General features: G+C 33.3%; 4 protein-coding genes, 1 long non-coding RNA gene and 1 other non-coding gene across 8 annotated transcripts; 5 read left to right on the top strand and 1 right to left on the bottom strand.

Annotated features, from left to right (window-relative positions):
- Positions 1–1,171: 1,171 nt before the first annotated feature.
- On the top strand, positions 1,172–2,433 carry LOC111004721 (uncharacterized). Of its 2 annotated transcripts, none has more exons than XR_015792889.1 (3): positions 1,172–1,331; positions 2,065–2,189; positions 2,290–2,433. It is a non-coding gene; the product is annotated as an uncharacterized LOC111004721 (transcript). The 2 variants fall into 2 exon arrangements; XR_015792890.1 differs by having other exon boundaries at positions 2,305–2,414.
- A 41-nt stretch (positions 2,434–2,474) lies between these two features.
- Positions 2,475–4,212, top strand: LOC148209369 (eukaryotic translation initiation factor 5-like). Its single transcript, XM_088127745.1, has one exon. The coding sequence runs from the start codon at positions 2,623–2,625 to the stop codon at positions 3,970–3,972; it is 1,350 nt and encodes a 449-aa protein (XP_087983871.1). The 5' UTR covers positions 2,475–2,622; the 3' UTR covers positions 3,973–4,212.
- Positions 4,213–6,511: 2,299 nt separating this feature from the next.
- ARF17 (auxin response factor 17) lies at positions 6,512–10,338 on the top strand. Of its 2 annotated transcripts, XR_015792911.1 has the most exons (3): positions 6,513–7,872; positions 8,775–9,510; positions 10,117–10,338. XR_015792911.1 is itself a non-coding variant. In XM_088127796.1 (2 exons), the coding sequence occupies exons 1-2, from the start codon at positions 6,853–6,855 to the stop codon at positions 9,390–9,392; spliced, it is 1,638 nt and encodes a 545-aa protein (XP_087983922.1). In that variant the 5' UTR covers positions 6,512–6,852; the 3' UTR covers positions 9,393–9,467. The 2 variants fall into 2 exon arrangements, 1 of the variants encoding a protein (XP_087983922.1); XM_088127796.1 differs by lacking the exon at positions 10,117–10,338 and having other exon boundaries at positions 6,512–7,872; positions 8,775–9,467.
- Positions 10,339–12,208: 1,870 nt separating this feature from the next.
- On the top strand, positions 12,209–14,862 carry LOC111004544 (Co-chaperone GrpE family protein). Its single transcript, XM_022275582.2, has 3 exons — positions 12,209–12,593; positions 13,492–13,992; positions 14,420–14,862. The coding sequence occupies exons 1-3, from the start codon at positions 12,345–12,347 to the stop codon at positions 14,630–14,632; spliced, it is 963 nt and encodes a 320-aa protein (XP_022131274.1). The 5' UTR covers positions 12,209–12,344; the 3' UTR covers positions 14,633–14,862.
- Positions 14,863–15,692: 830 nt separating this feature from the next.
- Positions 15,693–19,093, top strand: KOM (Rhomboid-related intramembrane serine protease family protein). Its single transcript, XM_022276404.2, has 6 exons — positions 15,693–16,148; positions 16,943–17,106; positions 17,234–17,397; positions 17,489–17,763; positions 17,890–18,016; positions 18,598–19,093. The coding sequence occupies exons 1-6, from the start codon at positions 15,820–15,822 to the stop codon at positions 18,718–18,720; spliced, it is 1,182 nt and encodes a 393-aa protein (XP_022132096.1). The 5' UTR covers positions 15,693–15,819; the 3' UTR covers positions 18,721–19,093.
- Positions 19,094–22,321: 3,228 nt separating this feature from the next.
- LOC148209368 (uncharacterized) lies at positions 22,322–23,564 on the bottom strand. The gene is made up of 2 exons (XR_015792964.1): positions 23,113–23,564; positions 22,322–22,895 (listed from the first exon to the last, which is right to left on the bottom strand). It is a non-coding gene; the product is annotated as an uncharacterized LOC148209368 (long non-coding RNA).
- Positions 23,565–27,969: the final 4,405 nt, after the last annotated feature.

The following is a 27,969-nucleotide window of genomic DNA, read 5'->3' as shown; positions in this document are numbered from 1 at the left end:
AAAAAAACCTACTTACAGAAAAAACGTTTCACTAAAAAGGTGTTTTTTTTCCCCAAAAGTCTATAAAATCACAATTAACATGCTAATTTATTGAATAACAGAAAATGTCAACATCTTGCTCATAATACAAGCTTGATCGATTTTTTTTTTTCAAAATTCACATGGACATTAAATTTTTTATAGGTTGTTAAAGAACATAAATGTAAGGGTTGAGATTATAATCCCCACAACCACGTGTTTGTTGAAAAATAATTAAAAATATAATTTAAGTTTAAATACTATTTTTGTCTTTATATTTTCAAAACCCATATTTTGATCTCTATAATTTCAAAATTTGTCTATTTTAATTATTGTACTTTCAAAACGTCAATTTTAGTCATTTACATGTAAAAAGCAACCATTTTGATCCATATTGGTAAACATTTCAACACAAAATTTATGTACAATAAAAATTATATAGTACACTCTAAGAAATTCAGTAAGCGAAATGTAATGTTAAAATTATGATTGAAGTAAATAAAATAAAAATGACCAAAATAGACCAATTATAGAGTACAATTACCAACATAATAAGTGTCATATATATCTGACCAATAAATCATGAGTTCGAATCTCCTATTCTCACATTTAATGTATTAAAAAAATACAAAAATTAAAATGAACACAAATTTTTGCTAAAAGAAAAAAAGTTAAAAATATAAAATTAAATTTAACGTTTTGAAATTAAAAACGCCCAAAAAAAAAAAAAATTAAAGGAGCAGAACAACCAAAATAGTATTTAAGCTTTAAACTTATTTTTTCCTCCACGAAAAAGCGTTTGAAGAAGATTCCAGCATTGTTGCTTCTTTCCTTTCCTGAAAGTCATACCTTTACAACAATTTACATTTTACAATAACAAATTTGCAACTATCCCGCCCTATATTTCATCTTTTTCCCTCTAATACCCTCAGGGTGGCGCTACAATTACCATTTTGACCACGCCATATTTTTCAAATTCATGTCGTGACTCGCTGCGTGTCAAAATAATAGATAGCGAAAAAGGACGATATTAATGGCGCCGGGCCAGGGTAAAGTCGTAAATACCTCCAACATTTCGGGCAATTCATTGCCCCTCGGGTCGGTTAGCGCAAATTATTTTTAATATTTAAAATCGTTTTGCGAAAGTTGCCCTAATTGGTGACGTGTAGGGTTTTCTTTCTACCACTCCTTTGCGCGTGTATAAAAGGCGCCCCTTCCCATCGAAATCCCATCGGCTTCTTCGTCACCGCGAAAACAAGAGCCAAGGCTTCAGGATCAGTTTTTCTTCCATCACAACCACCCACCACTGTAAGGCAAGGATTTCTCAGTTTTCATCATTGTTATCGTTTCTTGATCGCCCTTAGATTTTCAACTTTTGCTTTGATTTGATTTTTTTTTTTTAATTTTTTGTTGTTTTTGCTATCGAGTTCAATTTCTTCACGTCTTCGTCCCTGAAGTCTTTGATTCAATAAAGTCTTCACGATCGGAGATCGGAATACCGCTTTTCTTGATGGAATTTTGTAATTTCTTTGCTTTGTCGTTCAGATCTGTGGATTTGCTTCTCGATTACTTGTCTGTTTCGTGTATTTTTCTTAATTGAATATTTGAATGATCGGAAATGATAAATATGATGGTTGCTTTAGATTCGTATGTTATTTATTCGAAAGCAGATGAGGACGATGATGAATCTTACGTTTGAATTCGATTTTATTATTTTTGCCATTTAGGATTATTCATTAGGTCGAGGAGTTTCGCTGTATCCGTCTGTGTTTAATTGTGTATTGTGTTTCTTTTTTCCATACGCCACTCTAAAAGCTTTTGATTATTTACTAGCTTTTATATTACTAGCTCTAAATGGATAGTATATACGTTTAAGGTGTTGTCGTCCATTTACCGTTGTATCATTCTGAAGATTTTCTTTCGTTTTCTCAGAACTCTCTTTATCTACTGTGCGGTTGTGTTTATCCATGACATATTTGAGTTGTTTCTCTGTTTCTCTTTTCTACTTAATGAGAACTGCAAATGTTATGTTTTCTTTGGTCATAGCTGGAATTAAAGATTAGTCCATTGAGATCACAAAACAAGGTGCCGTGCCGTTGATTTTTCCCGTGCAAGTTCTGTTGTTGCTAATTCTGAATATGATTGTTGTTCTAGATCATTATTTCCCAATGGTGAATTATTTTCTTGGTTTTTTTAATAAATAATTCTTTAGTGTTATGTTTAACCTAAGCCATATGGTAATTGAGCATAATTATTTAATCCTAATCCCAGGAAGTTGGCCACCAGGTCTGCTGTTCTGTAGTTCAAAGTGGAGGGCGTTAAGTTTGAAGCTCCTTTTATGTCTGAACGGGCCTCTCTCTTTTTGTCGTCAATTGGATTGCTTGGAGAGTATTGTCCTACGTCTAGGAAAAAGATCAGTTGTGCCGAGACTATTGGCTGCATGCATCTTGAGTTGCTTGGGGTTCATAGAAAAGCACGTGATCTTGGTTTCCATTTTATGCGGCCTTTTCCAGCTGCTCAAAGAACAATAGGTCCTATTGAAGATACTGCTGCTGATATCTATCTTTTCTAACCAGAACTGCAGTATTTCTGTGTATTAACAACATGGCGTTGCAGAATATTGGTGCCTCAAACCGTGATGATGCCTTCTATAGGTATAAGATGCCTAAGATGGTTACTAAAATTGAAGGTAGAGGTAATGGCATCAAGACTAACGTTGTTAATATGGTTGAAATTGCTAAAGCCTTGGGCAGACCTGCCTCTTACACTACCAAGTACTTTGGATGTGAGCTTGGAGCACAATCCAAGTTTGATGAGAAAACTGGAACTTCTCTTGTAAATGGCGCTCATGATACAGCAAAGCTTGCTGGGCTTCTTGAGAACTTCATCAAGAAATATGTTCAATGCTATGGTTGTGGAAACCCTGAAACTGAGATAATCATTACAAAGACGCAGATGATCACTATGAAATGTGCTGCCTGTGGATTCATATCTGATGTTGACATGAGAGATAAGCTCACAACATTTATTCTCAAGAATCCTCCTGAACAGAAGAAAGGATCAAAAGACAAGAAAGCAATGAGGAGGGCTGAGAAGGAACGGCTTAAGGAGGGAGAGGCTGCAGATGAAGAACAGAAGAAACTGAAGAAGGATTCAGTAAAGAAGAAAAGCACTGCTGGTAATACAAAGGATGCTGTAACCAAAGTGCCCAGCAAGAAGAAGAACAATGGCTCGGATGAGGATCATTCCCCAACTCGTAGCCAAGCTGGTGATAATGACCACGCAGCTGATGACGATGAGGATGAGGATGATGTACAGTGGCAAACAGACACATCTTTGGAAGCAGCTAAGCAGCGTATTCAGGAGCAGTTGAGTGCTGTCACTGCTGATATGGTCATGCTCTCTACTACAGAAGAGAACAAGTCATCAAAGAAGTCCACCGAGAATGAGAAGTCACAGGTCAATGGAAACAAGAATGGAAATGGAATCTCCGCCCATGGAGCGCTAGTTCATGAGATCAAAGATTATTTGAAGAAAGGTTCCTCCGCAGCTGAGCTTAAATCATTTTTGGAATCTCTTTCTGGAACTCGCCAAGAGGTTGTGAATGCCTTAGTCGAGTGTCTATTTGATGGAGTTGGGAAAGGCTTTTCAAAGGAGGTGTTGAAAAAGAAGAGCTTCTTGGCTGCAGCTGCCGCTCAGGAGGGATCGTCGCAGATAATTCTTCTACGTGCCATTGAATCTTTGTGTCTCAATACTAATCCCGAGGCTGGTAAGGAGGTTGCCCTTGTCCTGAAATCACTATATGATGGCGATGTGCTAGAGGAGGAATTTGTATTAGAATGGTACCAACAGGGTCTGGCTGGCGAAAACAAAAGTTCTCAAATCTGGAAGCATGTGAAGCCCTTCATTGAATGGCTCCAGAATGCCGAGTCGGAGACAGAAGAAGAAGAGTAAGCTTTGTTTTCTTATTTCTACTATCATAGTTTTAGCAGAGTCCTGAGCAAATTATGTGGTGTTTGGAATAAGGGATAATCACTAGGTCAGCTTGTCTTGTTTCTTGTGGTGCTTTTTATGTCGTCTTCTCTTCATTTCCTCGTCCAGCTGTCTCTGAACTCGTAATATTGTTTTGCTTTCATTAATAGTTATAGTGTCCTTGTGCTTTTCTGTATGAATGAATTTTCTATTCAGATCTTACATTCCTTTTTTCTTTCGTCTACTATGATATGGTGTTTTTGAGATGTCATTTCTATGAATAAGTTAAAGTTACATTCGGTTATTGATCAAAGTTGCGTTTTTCTGCCTTTTTAAAGTACTTTGATCGGAGCTGAAAGCCGACCATAATGACATAATGCTTCAAATTCAATTCTTCGATTTGGTTTGCTTGGGCTCCATTTCATCAAATTGTTTTTAGCTACATTTTCCACCTTTTTAGAAGCACATTTGATTTGCAAAAAATTCGTAAATAAAGTGTCATTTATTTATCTATTTATATTTATATTAACAGTTTATATTTATAAATAGATAAGTAGATGGTAAACAAATTATAATAGATAGGGTCAAGTAACTATAACAAATTATAACGGTTTAACCCTTCTCTCCTGTGATGGTTGAACTCAGAAGAACAAGAACAAAAACTTGTGTATGGGGTTGGGTCGAGCTACTAAACGGTGAAATTATGATTCGAAAGGAAGTCCGATATACATTCTAATATAAAGTGGTCAGTGTTTATTTCACATATATATATTTTAATATTAAGTGGCCATTCAACATAGTTTAATTTACTCTTTCTTTGTATTTTAAAATATTTTTATTTTTATTTTATATGTAATTATTCAGAAAATAAAAATGAATTTGAACTTCTGATCCCAGGTAGATGTCAATCTTGAACAACTATGAATGAATGAATTTTATGATTTCCTCTTAATTACATAATACATGATACTGTAACAAAATATGATTATAGTTTTAGAAAATGGTAGAGTTTGATTATTTTTTATTCATAAATATTTACAAAAAAGAAAAAAGAAAAATCTAAAAAAATGTAAAATGAGATAATTATCAGGTGCTATTTATAAAATTTGATGGAAACATCATCATCACAAACGTGGAAATATACTCTTCTTCAAATTGGTTGTTTCTCAAATACAAATTATAGTTCTTTTCAAAAAATTACAAATTATAGTATTTCCATATCTCTACACGTTTTAATCATTTGTATTTATAAATAAATGATATATAAAAAAAATGTAGGATTAGGCCATTGAGGCAAGAATTAAAAGTTCAAATAACCTGTTTAATAAAACTAGCTATTTTCCCACGAGTCAATGTAGCGGGTTAGTTTTGTTTGCTCGACCTCTTTCTTTAGTACTACCACTTATATTCAATTCAACTCAATTTTACCAAACTAATAAAATCAGTGCCAATAAAAATTTGCATTCTATATTTATATTTTCTCTTAATTCTAGTAGTATCTTTGTAATTAAAGATAACTTACCATGAATTTTAGAAGTTTATTCTAAGTCATGTAGACCTCGAATATAAAAAATAATAATAATAATAAACGAGGGTGTAAAGTTTCAGATTTCAAAATAAATTAAAATTGCATATAGACTGATTGATAAAAAGAATTAGACTAAGATAATTTTGAATGCGACATTCAAAATCAAAACAGAATTTTAAAATTTCGAAAGATCATGCACGAAGATTTCAAAGAAAAGAAAATAAAAATAAAATATTCTAAAACTACACCAATCGAGATAGAGTTTTTTTTTTTTTTTTAAAATAAGACTAATTATTAAAATATTATAAACTGCACACTAATTTTAAAAATATTTGTTTCTTTTTGAAAAATATTGCAGTCGTGGGGTGGATTTACGGGAGCATTTGCAAGAAAAATCGTTTCTCAAGTGGTAGTTTTTTTTTTCCTTCTAAAAAAAATAATGGAAAACGAAAAGATTCGAATGAAGTTGCTATTCGTTGTGATTTCACAGTTTAAAAAAGATCTACTATTTCGGGTTGAAATAAAATTGAAAACATGAGACGACAAAAATGACGTATTAAAAGAAAAAAATTAGAGATGACTGAATTTTTCTTGCCAATGAATGGAATAATGTATTATTTTTAAAATTGGTTTGTAGTTTGTAATATTTTAATAATTAATTAATTTCTAAAAGCAATAATAAAGTCCATCAAAGTAAAATACTAATTTAATTTCGAAACACAAAGATTTTATCTATTAATTAATATCTAACAGTTGGAAAGTACAGTCCAGATTCAGTTCAAATACTCGGTTATTTTTATAAACCAATCTGAATCTGTTATCTAAAATCTATATTTAATATTTAAAAAAGATTTAAAAATTTTCAAAAACGAAAATCCGCTGAGAATCTGGTGGAGTCCGCACGAGAGTGGAAATAGACCATATTGTTCCGAGAGATCACAATTGAGAGTATCAGATTCAGTTACGTTGTCGGGGTAAAACCGTAATTCCGCCCGATTTTGCGGGGTTTCTGTTACTTGAAATCCTGCTCCCTTCTCTCTCTCTATGGCGCTGCCATGGCCTGTTTCTCCGACCCGAGACGCCACTCTCTCTCTAGAATCACAGACATTTTGAAGAGAGAGAGAGACACACAGTCACACTCCTTCACAGAAATCTCTCACCCCAAATTCCCCTTTACTAGATCGAAACCCTAACTGAAAATCCCATCTCATCTCATCATTCACTTGTTCTTCTTTTCTCTCTCGTTTGCACTGTTTTTTTTCTCTGTTTTGTTGCCCTAAGACGACAATTCCTTCTGCTGCTGTCCGATCGGCCGCCGGTTCAATTCCGGCAGGATGGACCCGAAACTCTGGCGTGCTTTTGCGGGTAATTCTGTCCAAATTCACACTGTAGGCTCTCAGGTTTACTATTTCACTCAAGGGCATGTGGAGCAGTCTTCTTCCGCTCCATGCCTTTCCAGGTCTGTTCTCTCCAATCCGGCTACTAAATGTCTCGTCACTGCTGCTCACTTCAATGCGGATCCTCTTACTGATGAGGTCTGCATCAAGTTGAATCTTCATCCCTTTGGACATGGCGGGGAGGTGCCTGTTCTGCCTCTTGCGGGCTCTGATGATAATGGCGGGGAGGGAGATAGAGTTGTGTCGTTTGCTAAGATTCTCACGTCTTCTGATGCTAATAACGGCGGTGGGTTCTCTGTGCCGCGGTTCTGTGCCGACTCTATTTTTCCTCCGTTGAATTACCTGGCGGATCCGCCGGTGCAGACTTTGTCGATTACTGATGTTCATGGAGTTGTTTGGAATTTTCGCCATATTTTCCGTGGGACGCCGAGGCGGCATTTGCTCACTACCGGATGGAGTAAGTTCGTGAATAATAAGAAGCTGGTTGCGGGAGATTCTGTCGTTTTCGCGAAGAATTCTAGAGGGGACATGTTCGTTGGTATTCGTCGCGCTACAAAGGGTAATACAGGCGGTGATTGCGGCAGATGGCATAGCCAGATTGGTGGAGTGAGATACAGTGCGGAGGAGAACCGTTCAGGAGAAGGAGGAAGAGAAGTCTTCTCTCGGAATGGTATTGGGAAGCTGCCGGCCGAGGCGGTTGCCAATGCTGCGGAATTGGCAGCGCAATTTAGGCCATTCGAGGTGGTTTATTATCCTAGGGCTGGTTGGTCGGAATTTGTAGTTAAAGCCGAGACGGTGGACAAGGCGCTGAGTTATTATTGGTCGTCTGGATTAAGAGTGAAAATGGCCGTAGACACGGAGGATTCGTCGAAGACGACATGGTATCAGGGGACTGTAACTTCAGTTTCTATCCCTGAACACGGACCTTGGAGGAATTCCCCATGGCGTATGCTGCAGGTAGACAGTTTTTATGTTCTTAATTTCTTATGTGTTGGAGCGATCGTATCTACTTGCGATTATGTATTGAATTTTGCTTCATTTGATTGTCTGTGTTTGTTGATCGTTTTGTTTGTATTTACATTTGTTTCTAAGCTCAGCGTGGCAATTAGTGATAAGACACTGGATAGGATCTATGACGTTATGAACTTGTTTTTAGGATTTATACCAAATTCTGTGTGATAGTAAATCAGGAAACAATAGAAGTGGTGGAGTCTCACTCTCTAGGTAATTTCATTCTGGATAAGATACTGACATCTTTAAACCTTATATCTTTTCTTCTTAAGAATTAGTCTGTAATTTGTTTCTAATTTAAAAACTAACCCCTGGATTTGTAATTTAAGTGGGATATTTTCGTCCTCAATGTCTAACATGGAATCATGCATGTAGCTGTCTTGGCCTTGGGATTATTTGGTGTTGGAAAATGTGGCGTTTGTTCCAGTTACTGCTAACATGTAATCACCCCATTTGTGATTGATCTGCCAAACTGCTCTTGGAATTAGATGTGTCACTCTATGTGGATATATATCACCATTATGGTGGTTGCGACAGTTCTTAATCAATTGAGTTAGTCAGATGACTCAGATAACAAGCAGAATGGACAATTAAAAAACGCAAATGGGGTGTCTACTTTGTTAGTTCAAAATTTGAATTTTAGGATTTGTTGATTTGGTCATATGACTGGTCTGGGCGTTGCCTTAAACATGGGGGTGGGCTTATTAGATTTTTTTCCTTGGGTCGGTAAATGATTTACATTTCTTGTGGTTTCTGGAAGTTAATCTTTGTAGTGGGTATTGCTTCCTCTATTTACCAACATTTATTATTATATTTTTTTAAATGTAATTGCGTTTTTTCTCTCTTAGGTTACATGGGATGAAACTGATGCTCTGCTGAGTGCAAAGGGTGTGAACCCTTGGGAAGTTGAATTTGCTACAGCCGCTGCTCCAGTACAACCTACAGTTCATCAAGCAAAGAAATTTAGAGGTCTCCAGAAATCTGGGCAGCTGACTGGTGAAGAAGAGCTGTTTTCACCTATGATGAGATTTGGTGATTCATCAACAGTGGAGCAATTCAACCAATCATTATTGAGTTTCAACTCTTTTCCTGCTGGCATGCAGGGAGCCAGGCAAAATTTATTCTGTGAATCTAGGTTATCCAATTCATATAAAGAAATTACTTCACTAACCTGTGATGACAATTCCATGTGCAAGATGAATGTGGTGCCCAAGAAGCAGATGGTGTCTACTGACCTCCTTATTGGTAGTGTGCAGTCTGATACCCTATCGCCTGATAGTCAGGCTAGTGTTCTTTCCTTCGCTGCAGAAGCTACTGAGAATCAGTGCTGCAACTCAACTAAATCTGGAGTACGTTCATTCCAGTTGTTTGGTCAAGTCATCTATACGAATCTGCCTGCCGAAAATGGGCTTAACAGTGGTGTTAGCACTAATGATGGTGACAAGAATCCTAATCAGTCCACTTGATCTTCTTTGAATTGTACAAACTTTCTTGTAGTGTGCTATACTGGGAGCCTCTGGAATCAAAGTTTTTTCATAGTATATAGTAGTTACATCTGTGTCTTGCGTAGAAGTGGCTGTACAGGTACGCATGTCTCATATCCTTAATACTCTGGCATGTTGATAATGAAATGTTGATGTCTCTTAAAAAAAACAAACAAAATTATCCATTTCGGAGTCTTCGATTACCAAAATTTGTGAACAGAAGTGTTTATTTCAAATCTTGAAGTCACATGAATAGGAAGGTGTCATTTAGGCCAATGTGTAGGTGGTGATGTCGTATATTATTCTCTGTTACCAAATCTATGACTGATTATAGTTGTTCTTTGTCTTGTTAACTAGTAACTTATAGAGGTTTATTCTTATATAATATGCAAGAGTGCTTAGATTTGAATATAATGCATGTTCTGGTGAACTTTATATTGCCTATTGATGATTTATCTGGCTTTATAATATAGTACTCCAGTCTGTTATTTTTTTTTTTTATGATGTTTAAAATTTTACAAAAGGTTCAAATCCTATACAATGAAGTTAAAATCTTCTGCAGTCTATTCATATTGAAAACTTGAATTCGTGTTTGACCCGAATGAGTAGGCGAGCAATGTATATCTTAATATCACGTCTCTGTTGATGTTACTTAAGTTTTGTCTTAAAGGCTGCTGACTATTTTGTTCTCCTCCCCTTTCTGTAGGTGCTTGAGCCAGGCAGGAAGCTGACTACAATTTGAACATTCGTAGCTAATAGTTTGTTTAGTCTGACTTCAAAAGACAAGACTTTTTTTTTTTTTAATGTTTGTTGATGTTTGGATATTCTGTCACTGAGTTTGCTTTGGATGTTGGTTATCCTTTGGAGATTGTTGAACTATTTTCATTGTTTCCTAATGTGGATGGTTGAGACATGGTTTTTGTCAAAAGCTAATTCTTTTGATTGCTTTTATTATTATTATTATTATTATGACGGAGAAGGTGCAGGCCTTCCCTTTATTAGAGGGACAGGTGGCTTAACTATTGAACCGTGTTCATGTTGGTTCGTAGTGCTAGCTAGACTCGTTGCAACCCCTGGTACGTTACCTTTTTTTTCTATGGTCTTAATTTGTTTAATACTTTCATTTTTTAGTACGACAAATGTGAGAATGATGAATTGAACCTCTGCCATTTAGAAAATGAGAAAATTATTTTAACCGTTGAGCTATGTTTATGTAGGTATTTGTTTAATACTACAAGAAATTGATATATTTGAAAATTTTATGTGCGATAGTTTGTGTTTTCCCCTCAACACTTTTTTTTTTAAAAAAAAACTTGTAGAGTGTCGATGTCTTTTTGTGTCTTTTTTTTTCCTCCATGTATATGAAATTTGTGTTACAGTCGTGATTTTTAGTTTAGTTATTTTGATAATTTGTCTTTTTTAAATTTGTACAAGGTGAAAAAAAAAACAGTATAAACAGTTTTTGTCGTTTTAAAATTAAAAACTTATATTTCAATACTTTCTAATTAAAGTGTAAAAAATATATTTTTAGTTTAATTTAGTTGCATATCTTTGTTAGGTTGTGTTAATCCAAAACATTGAACATTTTTTTTAGTACAAAAACATTGAACATTCTATAGTTAAATTTATATTTTACAATTTTGTAATATAGTAATTTTTTATGGTCTATTTTTTCTTCTTCGAGGTCGTGGAGATTATAAAACAAATTACTACTTTCATGCAAGACATCTATTTCATATTAGTTTGTGTATATGTTGGTTTAAATGTTCTTTATATATATTTTTATAGAAAAAAATGTTCCTTATATATATAGTAAGTGTATGAAATTAGATTTTAATACTATTTTATTTTGAATACTACCGTTCATTCTAATTTACTCAAATATTTTAGTTGAATAATGGAAAACAAATTAAATGTAGTATTTTTTTAGTATAATATGTAAGAATGCACAACTCTTGGTTGGAGATATAGGTAGCATTTAATTCAGCATTTGCACTATTTTTCAATGTCTCGATTTTTACCATCAAAGAATATGTTCCTAATGTTTTAAAGTTCCAAATTTGCTTGATAAAGTCCCAGCATAGATAACAATAAAGTTGAATAAAGAAATAGTGATCTGACATTTAGAAATATTGTTTTATATAAGTTGATATATTTTGGTTATTAAATATTCTTCTTATCTTATCCAATAAGAAGGCTTAACATATTGTCTCTTGATTAAAATTCAATTCGGTCATGTCTAGAGTTATTTTTTTTTAATTAAATAAAGGTGAGGAGGATATTTTACATTATGGAATGAAAGTTACTAAATTTTTTAATACAGAATTCACTTTTTAGTGAGGAGGACGAGGATTCCAAACTTCTGATCATCCATTGATCGTGATAAAATTAAAAAAGAAATTGATAAAATGACTCAAGTGATAGATACACGTACAAACTAATATGTTTTATTATGTAATTTAAATATGAAAATATTTAAATAATAAATCAAATATCTCACATATATAAAAATTTTTTGAGTATTCTCATATATAAAAATTCATATATAAAAATAACGTTTTATAAAAATGTTTCTTAAAAAAAAATTAAAACAAAACAAAATAAAACTTGTGACCAATGTATCGGAAAACTATATCAAACACTCTTTGAAAAATCTAACAATATAAATTTTATACAATTTTTTTAAATGGACAAAAATATTCATTAAAAGTGTTTTGATTGAACAGATACATATTTTTTGAATCGTTATGATATTTGTTCATCAATCATAAATTAATAAATATTTTTGAAAGAAAAAAAAATCAATCAATAATTCAGAATCGGATTTAGGGCCAAACCAAAACGAAATTACCAGAAACTGAGAGAAGGAAGAAGAAGAGGAGGAAGCTCAGCTGCACAATTCCAGCTTCGTCTTCTCTCTCGTAATTCTTGTCAATGGCAGCTTTTGCTCTCTCTAATTACTCCCTCTTCTCTCCTCGCCCTTCTACGTCATTCTCCTTCATTTCTTCTTCCTCCGAAACCCTAGAATCCACATCCCCGATTCAGCAACCTCTCTGTCTTCTTCATAATCCTCGCCGTAGCCCTCGTCTCTGTAAACCATTATTAAGTTTCTCTCCCTCCTGTTCTTCTGCAGTCAGACGTTCATTCATATCGTGTCTTTCTGCTCAAGACTCTGTTGCCAATGTACGTTAAACTCTTCTTTTATCTGTTGCTTCCGTTGCTTACTGCTCTTGTTTTTATCACTTTTTAGTGCTTACTTTTTTTTTCCTTTCTGTCACATCGATTATTTGCCGTATTGTATTTGAATTGCTGAATGTTTCGCCAATATTGTGTCCTGATTCTTAAATGCATCGTTTGAACTTCAATTTCTATTTCTCTGTGTTGGATGGAGAGGTCTGATGCTCTGACTACAATCTGGATTTTGAGGTAAAAGCAAGAGTTTTGCATTTTACCAAGAAAGAATAAGCTGGAGGGCTAAGTTGGTTATGGTGTCAGTTTTCAATATTCGTTATATTTGTAGACGATGGCCACCTACCTAGCATTTAATATCATATGTGTTTCATTGAAATTTGTTGAGGTGCGCGAAAGTTAGTCTGGACACTCACTGATATTAAAAAAAAAAAATTGGTACGTTTCTTTGGCGACAATGTTGGCTGAATACTCACCCATAAGATTTAATGTTTCCATTTTTCTTGTACTCTGTAAGTGAAATGAGAGAGCAAGTGTAGCTTGGTATAATTATTTGAAAAAAGCGTATCTCAAGAATCAAGAAAGCAATGGACAAATGGAAATAGTAAGTGTCTGTGGAAGTTTTTGGAGGATTCTCATTACTTTATTCCATTCATGGTATGAATAGCCTTCATTTTCTTGTTAGGCTTATAAGATACAACTCAATGATTAAAGGACTCAGCACTCTGATCTAATTGAAAATTTTGTGTGTATTGGATTCTTCATTTTATGATGTACTTAAAGATCTTTTTTAGATACTCGATTAATTGCTGGTTGACGAAGTTAGCTACTTTATGTTTTTCTTTATTCGCATATTCAATGTAGTTGTTGGTTCCCCCTCATATAAAAAAAGGTACATAAAGAAGAGGATGATGGAAAAGCTGTGGAAAAGGCAGGAGATCAGCTTCATGAATCTAGTCTGCAGACCCTCATTAATGTATACAGAGAAGCTTTTCTTGATGGAGACCAAAAGACTGTTTCTGAAGTTGAGGCTAGACTAAAAATAATAGAGAGGGAGAAGAATGGATTGTTCCAGAAAGTGTCCAGTATATCTGCGGAGATAACGTCTGGAAAAGAGAAATATATACGCTTACAAGCTGATTTTGATAACTTCAGGAAAAGATCAGAAAAAGAAAGACATACCGTGAAGAATAATGCCCAAAAGCAAGTTATTGAGAGTCTATTACCAATGATTGACAATTTTGAGAAAGCCAGGCAACAAATTATTCCTCAAACTGACAAGGAGAAGAAGATTGATGTAAGCTACCAGGGTATATACAAACAATTCGTGGAGACCTTGAGGAGCTGGCAGGTCTCCTCTGTAGCCACTGTGGGAAGGCCATTTGATCCCTCTGTAAGTTAAATATTTTTGACTAAAATGGGATTCAGTTCAATGTTCGAAAGTTTACTCTTTGATGCATGTGTTTCTTGCTCACTAATTTATCTTACTGCTACTGGGAGGATTAAAACAGAAAAAGTATTTATTTTCCCATTGTTTATACTTAGAGTTCTGCACAAATAATTCACTTCAACTGTATCAGAACTCAGAACCACCTTAAATTGATCTAGTTGCGAAAGTAAAGGATTTACTATTGAGAGGGAATGGATTGTAATCATGGCGACTACCTATGGCGACTACCTATCTAAGATTAAATACTCAAGAGTGCATTAGTGGGTGGAAAATGATAATGTTTATTATCTTTACTGATGGCTATGGTAGGATGTAGATGCGAATATCCTTCACTTCTTTGTATGAGGGTAAAATATTTCTTTGGTTGTAGTTACATGAAGCCATAGCACGAGAGGAGTCATTGGAGATCAAGGAAGGAATCATCATTCAAGAATTACAACGCGGGTTTCTGCTTGGAGAGCGACTTCTAAGACCAGCAAGAGTAAAAGTATCCAGAGGTCCTGGTAGGAAGAATTCCCCCACAATCAACTCCGAGAAACCGACAGAGCAACGTGCAACTGCTGCTCAAGTAGACGAACACTAATTATGCAACGTTCCAAGTTCATCTCGCTGCAATGGATTTATCGTCTTAATACGGCACCATGATGTAAATGTATCGCTTAGACTTTCTTTTCAACTAGGTTTTTGATCCTTTGCCATTCTTAGGAGAGCACTGAAGAAGAAGAACTCACTCTCTCCATATCATTTCTGTTTTATACACGTGAAAAAAGGGCAAAATTGGGCTCAAGGGTTGATTTACAACCTTCTTATTTACCAGCAGTCACTTGCTATCTTTATTTGATTTCCCTCTTCAAGAAAAAACCCATTCAGAAAATCATCAACTTCTTGGGAAGTACTTGTAAGTGGGTTACATGAGATGAACCTTACGGAAGTATTGTTTTACCATCAAGGATGACTTTTTTTTTTTTGTGTTTATATAAATTTAAGGTCGAAATATATTTTTCTTAAAACCTTGATTTCAACATGGTCCATAAATTTAAAAAACCGTCACTTTTAGTCCCTAGATTTAAATTTAGTTATTATTTGATCCTTCAATTTTAAAAGTGATATATTTTGGCCAAATGAGTTGGCAAATATCACAAGGAGTTTGAATGGAGTCCTTGTCATCCTTGTATTTATAAAATTTTCCTAAAAAACAGTTTTATTGTATATTTATTCTTTAAGAACTTTGTTTTTCAAAGTTTTTTTTTTCTATTTGAGCTTTTTAATTTTTAAAATATCTATTTTAATCTCCATATATATTTTTTAAAGAAAAAATAACATTAATGGTCATTGCTACTATTCTATAACTCAACATTGTCTATCACTATCTCCGAAGTGACCTTTTGTCTATTCATTTAAAATTTGATTAATTAAAATAGATATAATTCTGAAAATTTATGAGCAAAATGGATGAATTTTTTTTTTAAAAAAACTTGAGATGATCCAAAATGTAATTTAATTTTAGACCTGAAGTTGTAAATAGATCAGATTAATCATATTATTTTTTAGAGAATTCATAAAGTAGTATAATTTATTAATAATATCCCTTTTTCAATAATATTTGAGTGTGTTAGTTTGAGCAAAACAGACTTCCCGCCAATCTCAACTGATTTTCTTCTTTGCCCCGACTTATAATATTCTGCAACTGTAAATGCAAGCCAGAATCGGTTCCCTCAAAATCACGCTCCTCAAAGTTGCTCACCAGCAACTCGAAAACAGACGGCGGCAATGGCATCGGGCGGTTCCGAGCTCAAGATGCAGATCGCAATTAAGCCCCCGCCGCCACCGCCGCCACCGCCGCCGCCGTTCGCTACTGAGTTTACAGAAAATTCGGAAGAATTGAAGATTTCGTTCTTCAAATCGAGCTCTCGGAGGCCAAGAGGTGATACCTGTGTCGTCTCCGTCTTCGTGCTTCTCCACATTGTGGCTTTCGTCGCCATGATGCTGGTTAATGACTGCTGGTCAAACTCTCACGAAGAATGCGCATTCGGAGTTCTAGGAAGGCTCTCGTTTCAGCCGCTCCCGGAGAATCCTCTTCTTGGCCCTTCCGCTTCGACGTGAGCTTGTCTTTTTCTTGTCAATGCCATATCCTCTCCGTTTTCAGAATTTATATTTGATTTTTTGGCTGGAGTTCGATAAGTATTGCCCTAAGATTTCGGATTTGATACATCGTAAATGCTATAAGTATCGTTTCGATTGCTCCTCCTGGGATAGGCTACTAGGAAAATTTTGAGGAGAATAAAGTTAGTTTCGGTTTTCCTCCTGAGGATCAATGTTTCTGGAGTTTAATCTCGGTAACATCTGCTCTTATGGTGCTTGATAAGGAATCGGACTTGTTGACTCTGGAAACTTCCACGATTCTTGTAAGGCTGCTAGTTTCTGCCTTCATGGAAGTAGGTTATTTGCCTCTGCGGCTCCTGAAAATTCTTTTTAAATAAACTTGTCCAACTTAAAATCAGGCAATTTGTTTGTTTTCAATCGAAGTTTTTGATCAATCTCAATGCCTAGTGATTTTCTAAGAACATAACAAATCGTGAAACGTCCATCCCAGGAACAAGTTGCCTTTCAGAGTTTCAATGTTTATGTCATATTCATCATATTTTGTGAGAATGAAATGAGTGAATGAAAGTGCTAATGTGCCTGGAAATCAATAGATAAGTATATCATACTCTTTCAGAATTGACGCTTGTTAAAAACGAAAGGCTGCTTTCTTCTGAGATGTTAGGACATCATCCAACTGGGATAAGCATTCACATGTCAATTTAAGCGGAAAAGCTTTAGTTTAAGGAACGAAAATCCCTTTAGCTGTTTACTAGTTTAATGGCTACAATTTTCCCTTATCCTGCTACAGGCTAGAGAAGATGGGAGGTCTTCGGCGAAAGAGTTTGACCGAATATCGACAAATTTGGCGTCTGTTTACATTTCCTTGTATGCATGCTGGACTCATCCACCTTGTGATCAACCTTAGCAGTGTAATCTTTGTAGGGATTCAATTAGAACATGAGTACGGGCCAGGTAGGCTTTCCTCATATTTATCTGTTTCTTGTGTGTTTTTCATGCATAGTATTATATTACGGCGAAGTTACAATTTGTTGGACTTGGACAATGTTTTTAGCATTTTATCCTTCCTCCTTTTGAGCAGTAAGGACCGGGATTATATATCTACTCTCTGCTTTCACTGGCACCTTGGTGGCTGCACTTTTTGTTCAAAATAGCCCGTCCGTTGGTTCATCTGGAGCTCTATTTGGTTTGCTTGGAGCTGTGCTTTCTGGAATAATAAGGAACTGGAAACTCTACACTGATAGAGTATTTCACTCACACTGTTTCCCACTCTTACGTTTGTCCTTTCTAGATAATCTGATTGTAGAGTAGCTCACTCGACTTTATTTTATCACAGGTTTTAGCTCTGGGATCAGTTCTTGTTGTCTTCACTATCAATTTCGGACTTGGTCTGCTACCTTATATAGACAATTTTGCAAATGTTGGAGGCTTGGTGTCGGGATTCCTTCTCGGTTTCATGATTTTGTTCACTCTGCAGCATAGAGAAGAAAAAGCTCAAACTAAAGGATACTCTTTGAGCTATAGTTTCAAAAACTCTTTGAAATTGAAGATGAAACAGAAGCTGGACAAACCGATCCTGAGAAGTGTATCCCTTTTTCTCTTTGCTGTTTTGTGAGTTCTCTGAAACTTAACAATACTCTATAGTTTATGAGACTCTGTGGGGGTCGGGGATCTTAATTTTTGTTGTCATTTTGGCTTTATTTGAAATCTAACTCATGCAGCTTTCCCCATATGCAGATTTTCCGGATGTCTAGTTGGAGTTATTTTTGAATTTGACTTGAACCAGTATTGCATATGGTGTCGTTATATCGACTGTGTTCCATTCAAGAAATGGCACTGCAAGGATGTGGCATTTTCTTGTGCGGTATGCATTCTATATCATTTCTAATTTATGTTTACACTCGGAAACTAGTCAAAAACAGAAAAGATTGATCAACATATCCTCTGTTGCAACTGCAATATTATCTATAAGCCCCACAAAGAAAATGCTGTATTGCTGTTCTTTATTGTTAGTCATCTCACAATAAAGTAACCAACCACCAATAATTGGTCCAACGGTACGGTCAAAGAAACATGCTGTAGATAAGAAGTCTTTCGTGTCATGAAATAGAACTACAGTGACCACTTACCTAGCTTTTAAATATTGTAGAGTTTCCCATATCAGAGAGAGAGCAAGGTAAAAAGTTAATGGTTCTTATTGTCAAAAGTTTCTCTATTTATGTTTCTGAGTAGAACAATCAGTTCCTCTTAGACTCTTTATTCGTTTGATATTGATAGTGTAAAATCCTGTGTTTAAAACAGCATGCTTGAAAAAACAAAATGAGCATGTTCAATAATACTTGGTATGTCCATTAAATCTATGCAATCTGGTAGCTGCATAATTGCATTGCCAGATTCTTCTTCTTCCAATATCTATTTCTCAAATCCAATTACATTTAAATGCAGACAATGGTGAGCAATCAAGAACTGACATTGACATGCTTGTCTAATGGCAACTTCAAGGTATTCCCTTTCACCGATATCTCCCAGTCGAGGATAAATGACTTGTGTGGTCTCATATGTTCATAGATAACTTGAGAAGTTGTAAGGCATACATACACAACAAGATTTTATGCATTTTTATTTGTGATTTGTTTTCTCCTTTTTTTTTTTTTTTTTTTTCGGTTACATTGAATTCATAGCTTTACTCGTGTGTTAGGAGTTTGAAAAATAGAGTTTCTGGATCTCAGGATTGTCTCCAAGAGAAGCTCAGTATAAAATAGCCTTTCGTTATCTTGCCAACATAACTCTAATCTTTTCTTTTAGCTTTTAGTCTGAAAGAAAACTTTTATGGATGTGATATTGATTGGTGTCTGAACGAGAATGTCTGGGAAAATGGTTCACACACTTTTTTTTTTTTGGTAAAGGTCATGTTGTTTATTACTGTATTAAAATTGAAAATTTAGGATTTTTTTATTTTTATTTTCTAAGTTTAGAGACTAAATGAACTTAATCATCATAGTTTTCAGACTAAATTTAATTTAACTTAATATTTTTGTAAGTCGGGATTTTATTGATAAAAGTTATGAAGTATGGAAAACATAACCAGAGAGAATGGTTGAGGATCACAAATATAAATTATAGAATCTATTATATGATGGAGGATAATGTCACCAGAAAAATTTTGAAACGCTTTGAAAATATCTAATATGCATATTATAATAAATTAGAATATAAACACACATCAAATTGTTATATATTATCTAAAGCAATAATGTATCAAAACTAAAAGATCGTGTATGATGATAAGCTTTTGATATATTTACTCTTTTATAAATATTTTATACATTTTTTATCCATTGAATTATGCAGAATTACATGAGAGTATTGTCCAAACTTTAGAAAACATGCTACACAATCATCTTCCAATTGATCATCTTATTCAATTATTGAATAATTATCCAAAGCATGCCTAGTTTGCCACATTTCCAATAATAATAATAATAATAATAATAATAATATATATATATATATATATATATATATATATTTTAATGTGTAAGCATAAAATATGCTAATTGGAATGAACATAAAGTTTGATGAGGGCAAGATTATATTCACCTGCTTGCCACCTAATTTCATAGTGCGAACATCTCTTCTTTTCGATTAAATAGAGTGATTAGGAAGATGCTTTCTTATCAAAAATCTAATAGGTAATTTCGTAAAAGGTTGGTCGAATTAGTATTTTATGTTGCATCAAAGTATTGTATGTATGAGGTGTGAATCATGAATTTATTGTTATAAGGAAAAAAAATATCAAAATGTTATAAATATAAGGTGCTAATTGAGCTAATGAAGAAAATGGGAAAACAAAGTTCTAATATATAAACAATATAATTTTGTAACTATATAAAAACGAAATGGAAAATAACCTTACTAATAATACAAGGACCATATATAAACATGTAAAATTACACCCAGACCACACCAAAACTCTTGACTTCTTGACCATTCATTTTTCAACTTATTAGGGGAACGTTTGCTAGGAGCCCCGCAACTCCCTTTATTGCTTGCTTTGACACGAGATTCATGAAATAAAATAGTAGATTATCGAGTGAATGGAATAAGTTATGTACTCTGTAGTATTATAAATTTTTCCATACTCAAAGATGTTATGTTTCCAATAAGAGTGAAGAGTGGCTTTCGAATATTCCGATTTGGCTTGTATTGATGGCCATAAGGTATTTTTACTCCTCTGTTTAATAAAGTTTTATTTAATAAAAAAAAATTATAAATTTTCCCACTCGAATAAATATGTTCAACATCTAGTGGCTCATTTATAGGTGATAATCATATGTTCGAATCTTCCCCGATTTCTATTTGAGAGAAAATATTTGATGTACTAATATTGTAGTTACATAACTCCTTCTACTAACCTCTAGTCAAGTAATCAATATAATATTGTGAAATCTACTCTTTTAATTTATTTTAGTTGATCGGAGTATTTACTATGTTAGTACTATAGAGTTGTTGAAGCAACACTAACGTCTTTTTAATTTGAATAAACCTAATACACCTAATTTCAAAAATATATTTAAGCAAACTTCCGTTGATATTTTGAACAAAAAATTGATGTGGTAGAGAATTAGGTAATTGACTTCTAAATTTTGTCAAAAACGTATTTTTACTCCATTATCAAGAGAGTTTGCTTCTTCCTAATCTCCCTTTTAAAAAAATGATAGGTTCTCCAGGCAAACTCCTATGTTAATTGTAATGAAATTACATAGTCTGTCATATTACGTTAAAAATATTACATATATTTGCTCTGATTTGTATTTTTAAACGTTTATGAAAGGTTTCGTAGAGATTTTTTAGTCATATTTTGGCAAAGCAAATATACTACAGCTACAGCCTACGATGTGTAGACGATGTAGAGCATTTATTTACAAAAGACCTTTATATGGAGAGAGAGAGACGTAATTAATGGTATTGATAATTGGAGGAGTGGGCGGTGGGGTGGCGGATGGCAGCGGAGCAGCCTATTCCGGCGGCCCCAAAAAGCCTCCAAAAACCATTCTGTTGCTTTGTCAGACCCATCCACACCAATTTTTCTTCATATATATCATTTATTTATTATTCCACTCCACGTCATTTTTGAATGATATTTATGTAACTCACAATGAACGGAGAAATTTCTTCTAGTATTATATTTACTGCTTGCCACACAATATTATATTAAAAATGATTTAGAGTCCATAAATATTAAAAAATTATTGACAAAATCACAGTGGGAACAAAGAGATCGTGTATGGTCCCAGTAATTAATGAAGGCCAGTAGTATGAAAAAAATTTCTAGTACTGCATCTTTTTGTAAACTCCAATTTATTATTTGCATAACTAGGCCCACATAATAAAATAATATATTATTATGTGTCATATAGTAAATGTAAGTAATATGTACCCAAATCTTTTTTCAATGATATCCATATTCTTGTAATATTGAAATTTTTTCTTTCAAACAACAAAATAATTCATTCATACTACACAACACGGATATTGTTGATTTTTTTCATTTGTTTCGTATGTCATCTAGATTTTGTTTCTTGTTCTATATTTACTTAATCAAATTTGTTTTTTAATTTGAAATTTTAAAATGAAAAATTATTTCACAATTTTTTTGTTGGATAAATATACTTTTTCATGTTATAAATTCATTTTGTTTTTGTTAAAATTAAAATTATATAATACTATCAAATAATAATCACATAAATTAATAATATTTAGTTGGTAAATACCACTCATTCATAAATATATTACTAAACACATTTTTAACCCTTTCTAAAATTGATATTCAAGTTTTAAATTTGTTATCAATTACGCGTGTTTGAAAAGATGGAAAGATACCATAAAACTCTACTTTTTATTGAATAAGATATCTATTTTAAAATTAATTACCAACCAAACCCAATTTTCTTGATTTTGAAGGCAATTCCAGTACAATTTCACAGTCCCACCCAATTCCAACTCCCTTCCATGCCAATTACCCATTTTTCTCGTGGAAAAAGAAATACTGCAAAAACTACCTCAATCAAAATCTCCATACTATTCCATTTCAAAACTTTCAATGGTTACTCAAACCTATAAACTTGTTGCAATAACCTTAAAAAATGCACAAATTACCCCCATAACCTAAAAAAATCATATCAACAGTACTAATATCGACATAATTGAATTGGTTAAAGCATCAAACTTTCCGAAGCAACAAACCCGAAATCTCACAGCTCCCACACCCCATGTTTGAGCTCAAAAAGGGGAAAAGTGATCATTACAATTGAACCCTCAAATAATATGAACTAAATTATTGCAATTGAACCTACCTACAGGCTACAACTACTGTTTAATGGTAATCTAATTAGCCCAAATAAAAAAACTGAAACTTTTTTTTTTCTCTTTTGATTCATATATAGTTGTGCAATTGCTGCGCCGGCAATGAGGCTTTTGGTGAGTTTCCATTTAAACTAAAACCAACCTTTTTCTTTTGCCTCCACTTGCCGCAGCGCGCGCAAGGGAAGGGAATAGAGGTTCATCAGAACAGAACATGACACAGCAGCAAACCATGATTGCTTGCGGCTCTGGCCCTACTCTCCCACCTCTTCAAAGCCCCATCCACAGCCGAAATCAGCTTAAATATGAGGCAGAGAAACACAGAAGAATTCCTCTTCCTTTCTCTACTCTCATAATGTGGGCCTACAGCTGCATATAGCCTAACAAAAACAATATTAAATTGGGGTTTCAAACTCCCCTTTTTCGTACAGTTTATGATTCTACTCATTCCCCGAGCTCTCTCAGCTCTGCTATGAGCCTAAGTCCTGACCACCCATCAAGTTATTTGTGGGTGCGGTTTTCCTGTCTATTTTCTCAAACAAAAACCTCATTTCTCATTCATTTATTCATTCTCATAGGGCAGACCCAAAAAAGTACCTTGTAAATTTGAAGCTGCGTCCTTCTCTTCACTTTATCCACCTACAGCTTGGACCATCCATAGCATAGCCCACAAACTTTGCTCATAACCGCACTTGACTGCGAAATCTCTCTCTCTGAGGAATTTCGTCGAACAGCTGGTGGGCAAAGTTGAGAGTGATTAGAATAAAAGATATGGCAGTGTGGGTTTCTGCAAGGCCTATCATTAGTGGAACGTAGTTAAATGATTAATACTGAGATGGGATTTGTGTTTGAAGCAAATAAAATATGATACATCAGGGCCTAGCCAAAAAAAAAATCATTCCTCTGATAAAAGTCGTTGTCCAAAAATTCATCATAAATGTTTTGGCATGCAGAAAAATGACTGAGATGAGTTGGAAGAAAGGCACAAAGAGTCAGAATCAACAGCCTTGTCATCTGTCAAAATTTGTACATTTATTGATCAAAAAAGAAGAAAGCACCTCCACGAGTCTTGTCTTTGTGCACCATTCACCTTGCCCACCGTTACCTTACCAAATTAAACTGCCATGCCATCTTCCTCACTCCTAAATCCTAATTACCCTTTTAACTCTTTTCAATTTTCATCATCCAATTCCAACTTAAAAGGTAGAATTTTGTTTATTTTTTCCCATGGATTCATTTGTGTCGTGGGTTCATTCAAACATTTCTAGGCCTTGGAGGTGTCATATAAAAATATAGAAAATTAATTTTCTAAACAATTAAGAACAATGCTATCAAGATTTATATGTTATTTTCCACTTAAAATTGAAAATGAAAGATTCTCTCTATCTGTATAAGAATAACTCTCTTGCTCTTTTCACTCTTTTTCATGATGGTTGTGTAATATTGGGGTTCTTTTTCTTGATTTTGAAACACAAGGGGAGAAGTATTTTAAAGTGTTTTTGTTTTGTACTAATGATGAGTTTGTTTTCGAAAGGTAGGGATGGGATGGCCTTTTCTTTTCTTTTTTCTCTCTCTTTTTTTTTTTTTTTATTTTTTGATACCCATTTAAAAAGGGCACAAGCACTAGCATTTCTAGGCCTTGGAGGTGTCATATAAAAATATAGAAGGCTTCCTCATTTGGGGTAGGAGAAAGAGAGCCAAAACTAAAAGTTACTTGTAGTGGGGAGGAATCATCAATCATCAAAGTGGGTTTTTTGACGACTACAATCAAATTTTTCCTTCTAACACTCTCCATCAATGTTTAGTCAAAGAGGGTAATTGGGTCTTTTTTTTTTTTTTTTTTCTTTTTTTCTCTCTCCCTCCTTTTTCTTAGGCATTAGAAACTAGAGAGAGAGACTCAAGACTTTAAATTTGACAACTTTTCTTTCTCCCTCATCATGATTTTGAAAGTCCCTTAGTTTGTTTCTAAAAGGGATTCCTAACTAACTAGTTGACCCCAATGATCTCCCCACTTCTTACTTCTTAGATAAACACACTCATAAGTCATAAAGCAAAGCTCTCACAAGTGGAAGTGGATACTCAATACTATGATATATAGTAGAAGTTGATGAACAAGTATCATGGAGAAATTTTGTGTATAAAGTGATATATCAAAACTAATGTCTCTTTTTCAATGCTAATAATTATTGAAAGGTTTAGGATCTCATTTTCTCTTTTGTTTTCCATTCTTTTCCTTTTCTCTTTATGCTTTAACTGAAAAAAGTGGTAGTCAACTCTTGTAACCATTAAATAGATGGTTTAGAAAGCATTTTCTAGTCAAAAATTGACAATTATACATTGTGATCACCAACATCTTTCGAAGTACAGTCGGAATGAGGTTGGTCTTTCTCAAGACATGTATAGTACGAAAAACCTTTCGATATAAGATAGGACTAGCTATTGACATGAATCAAGAGTTTTTCAAAGTCATATTGGAAGGAGGGGACGTTCGGGCCCATTTCTCAAAATCCTACACTACTCTACTGCATCTAGGATTCCAAGTGAAACGCTAAACAGTGGTCCAAAACTAAATAAAATAAAAAAAATAATCAACCTTTTTAAGTTAAAATTAGTTACTGTCTAACAAAATACAATATTGAATGATTTTATTTGATATAACCAATTAATTATCTCAAAGATTTAATTTTTTTTATATAAAAATAATTGAACCAAAACTAAATAAAAAAGAATATAGGCCCACACCTTATGCCAGCCATATTAAGATTAAAATTTCCAAATCTAAATGAAGCATAATTGCTTAAAACCTTATGTCTGTCCATCCATCTTTGGTCATATCAAAATAATAATGCATTTTTGTGTGGTCCATTCCATTCCCTCTCTCTCCCTCTGCCTAATTAATTTTGTCCCTTCTTTTAATATAATCAAACATAATAACACATCTTAATTAAATTAAATTAGTTTTTTTCTTCCCTATTTCATCAACCTTCTTTTTTTTTTCCCTTTCTTGTTTGTTACAACATAATGTAATGCTCCCATTTTCCTTTCTTTTTCCTTCTTTTTCACATGCCCATTAATTGTTCTTGCCACTCAAGGAAACATGGCCTCATGCTTTCTTCTCCAATCAACACCCACCTACAATTATAATCACAACTCTAAAATCTTACATAAAAAAAAAAAAAAAAAATCAATCCATTAACTCCTAAGGAAATGACAATCCGTTATCTTAGATCTTAACGAGCAAACAAAATGTTGAATGTATAAAAAGTTAAAATGTGAAACTTTATCTTTTCAATCAATGCAAATTTCTGCTCCTCCAAATTCAAACATTTAAAATTTTATAATACTTTATACTTTTTTCAAGAATATTTCATATAACTTTTTCTTTTAATAACAGGTACAAATCATCTGCTCGCGTCAATGATATTCATAGTAAATTTAAGCAAACGAAGTCGTGTATGTAATTCTAAAATGAAAAATCTATAATATTTATATGTCAAAGAAAGGTAGATAGAGAGAGAGTTTTATAATGATATATGGATAATTCTTATCTAAATGAGCGAGTGGCTGAAAATTTAAGTTCAAATTTTAGCAAAAATAAAGAATGTGGGGTCAATGATAAAACAGACGCTTTAGGCTGTTTGTTTAGTCTTAATGACTCGCCACGTGTTGAACTTTCATTTCTTCCACTTTGCTTTAAATTTATTTACTCTCCTTCTTTTTTTACCTTTTTTACCCAATGGGGTCAATCTCAACTTTTTACCTTTCTTCTCTGATTGGGAACGAGGAGGACCTTCTGTACATTTATCCAGCTTTATTTTTCCATTTCTATTTTCTTTTATATAATATATATATATATATATATATATATTTTTTTTTTTTTTCCTTTTCTGGTTACCTACTTTTCTTTTTTGTATTTCCAATTTGGATCTTTAATCATATTAAAAATCTTGGGTTGATTTTGTGTTTTCTTTTTAATTTTTACTTAATAATCATTTCTTTGTTTCACTTTATGTTTCATTTTTTGGTTTTATGTCGTGAAAAGTTAGACTAATTTACTTCATCGACTTATTGTGTTTTAAATTTATTTTTGAATTTATAATCGTTTCGTTAAAAGCTAAAACCACATGTTTTTTTTCTTTTTGGAAAAATGCTTAAAAGATGTATTTGATAATGTATTTGTTTATTATTTTCTATTATTTATTTATTTTTTTACTCATCTACATTAGCTACCAAAATAGTTTTAAAAATATATCTTATTTTTTAAATAATAATTTGGCTAATTTGTTCTTATTATATAGATTGTATAATAAATAGGTAGATGTGACATTTTGAAAGCAATATGTAATATGAGACCTCTATAATTCAACATTTGAGTAATGTCATTTAAATCTTCCCATGAAAATTTTTTCCGTCAAAAACAAAACATTTAGGGTCCATTTAATAAATTCTTACTTTGATAAATTTATCTATTAATAATTTATCAACTTTTTTTTTTCTCTTTTGCAATTTAAAATCTATGGTACACAAACAAGGTTCAACTTTATTGAGTTAGTCCTAGTTTATTACTTACTCGTAGAAGTTTCAACAATATTCTCCACACAAACTCCAATTGACCAAGTCCTGTCATGAAAGCAAAGATTTCATATTGGGTTTGCTTGCCCCGAACCAAATTACTTATTTGATAGCTATTTTATTTTAATTGTACATTTTGAAAAAACAAACTTCTTTACTCACTATTTTAAAAAACAAAAATTTAGGCTCGTTTTTTAAGATTAAAAATTCTTTTGTCATTTAAATATAATTAAGAACTTAAAAATTTGTGGATAAATAAGATTAATTTTCTAAAAATTGAAAGTTAAAAATAAAATTATTATTAATTAACAGCTTTATTATTCTTTTAAATTGAGAGAATGAAAAGATTATTATCAAAGGGACTTTTTTTTTTTTTGAAGGATGTGATGTTCTTATGTACTGAAATTTGGTATTTTTTTGGACAGCTAAATCTTTTTTGAATGGAGAGGAAACTTTGATATAATAATTGGTAATGATTTTTATAGCTAAGATGCCATCAATTTCCTAGAGGATAGGATTTGATGTTAGATCCTCCTCTCCTCACATTTCTACACAGTAACCCACCCACTGGCTTCAACCCAAAAATATCATTACATTTTTCTATAATTTTTCCTCTCCCATTGTACATTAAAAAGATACCAATAAAAATAAAAATAAACTCTTTCCAATCCAAACTTTTGTTAAATTATTGATGAAAAGTCAATGAGGATGACTATACATAATATTTAAGGCAAAGTTTAAGAATTAAAATGGAATATTTCCAAGTTTTAAGGATGAAGCATATTAAATATGAAAATTTATCATCAAAATAGGAAACATTTATTACATTATATCATGAAAATAAAAGGTAAACCAAAAGATAATAAAAAGAATAATTAAAAA

The sequence above is a fragment of the Momordica charantia genome, assembly GCF_013281855.1.
Source record: "Momordica charantia cultivar OHB3-1 chromosome 8 unlocalized genomic scaffold, Mcharantia_2.0 BLBB01000008.1, whole genome shotgun sequence".
Lineage (NCBI taxonomy): Eukaryota > Viridiplantae > Streptophyta > Magnoliopsida > Cucurbitales > Cucurbitaceae > Momordica > Momordica charantia.
This window is presented reverse-complemented; position numbering and strand designations above follow the sequence as displayed.

Excerpts from the sequence above, each read along its gene's own strand:
- LOC148209369 (XM_088127745.1), top strand. The coding sequence starts at position 2,623 with ATGGCGTTGCAGAATATTGGTGCCTCAAACCGTGATGATGCCTTCTAT.
- ARF17 (XM_088127796.1), top strand. The coding sequence starts at position 6,853 with ATGGACCCGAAACTCTGGCGTGCTTTTGCGGGTAATTCTGTCCAAATT. Across the intron at positions 7,873-8,774 it reads CCCCATGGCGTATGCTGCAG|GTTACATGGGATGAAACTGA; the intron begins GTAGACAGTTTT and ends TTTCTCTCTTAG.
- LOC111004544 (XM_022275582.2), top strand. The coding sequence starts at position 12,345 with ATGGCAGCTTTTGCTCTCTCTAATTACTCCCTCTTCTCTCCTCGCCCT. Across the intron at positions 12,594-13,491 it reads CTCAAGACTCTGTTGCCAAT|GTACATAAAGAAGAGGATGA; the intron begins GTACGTTAAACT and ends ATATAAAAAAAG. Across the intron at positions 13,993-14,419 it reads GAAGGCCATTTGATCCCTCT|TTACATGAAGCCATAGCACG; the intron begins GTAAGTTAAATA and ends CTTTGGTTGTAG.
- KOM (XM_022276404.2), top strand. The coding sequence starts at position 15,820 with ATGGCATCGGGCGGTTCCGAGCTCAAGATGCAGATCGCAATTAAGCCC. Across the intron at positions 17,107-17,233 it reads AGAACATGAGTACGGGCCAG|TAAGGACCGGGATTATATAT; the intron begins GTAGGCTTTCCT and ends CCTTTTGAGCAG. Across the intron at positions 17,398-17,488 it reads GGAAACTCTACACTGATAGA|GTTTTAGCTCTGGGATCAGT; the intron begins GTATTTCACTCA and ends ATTTTATCACAG.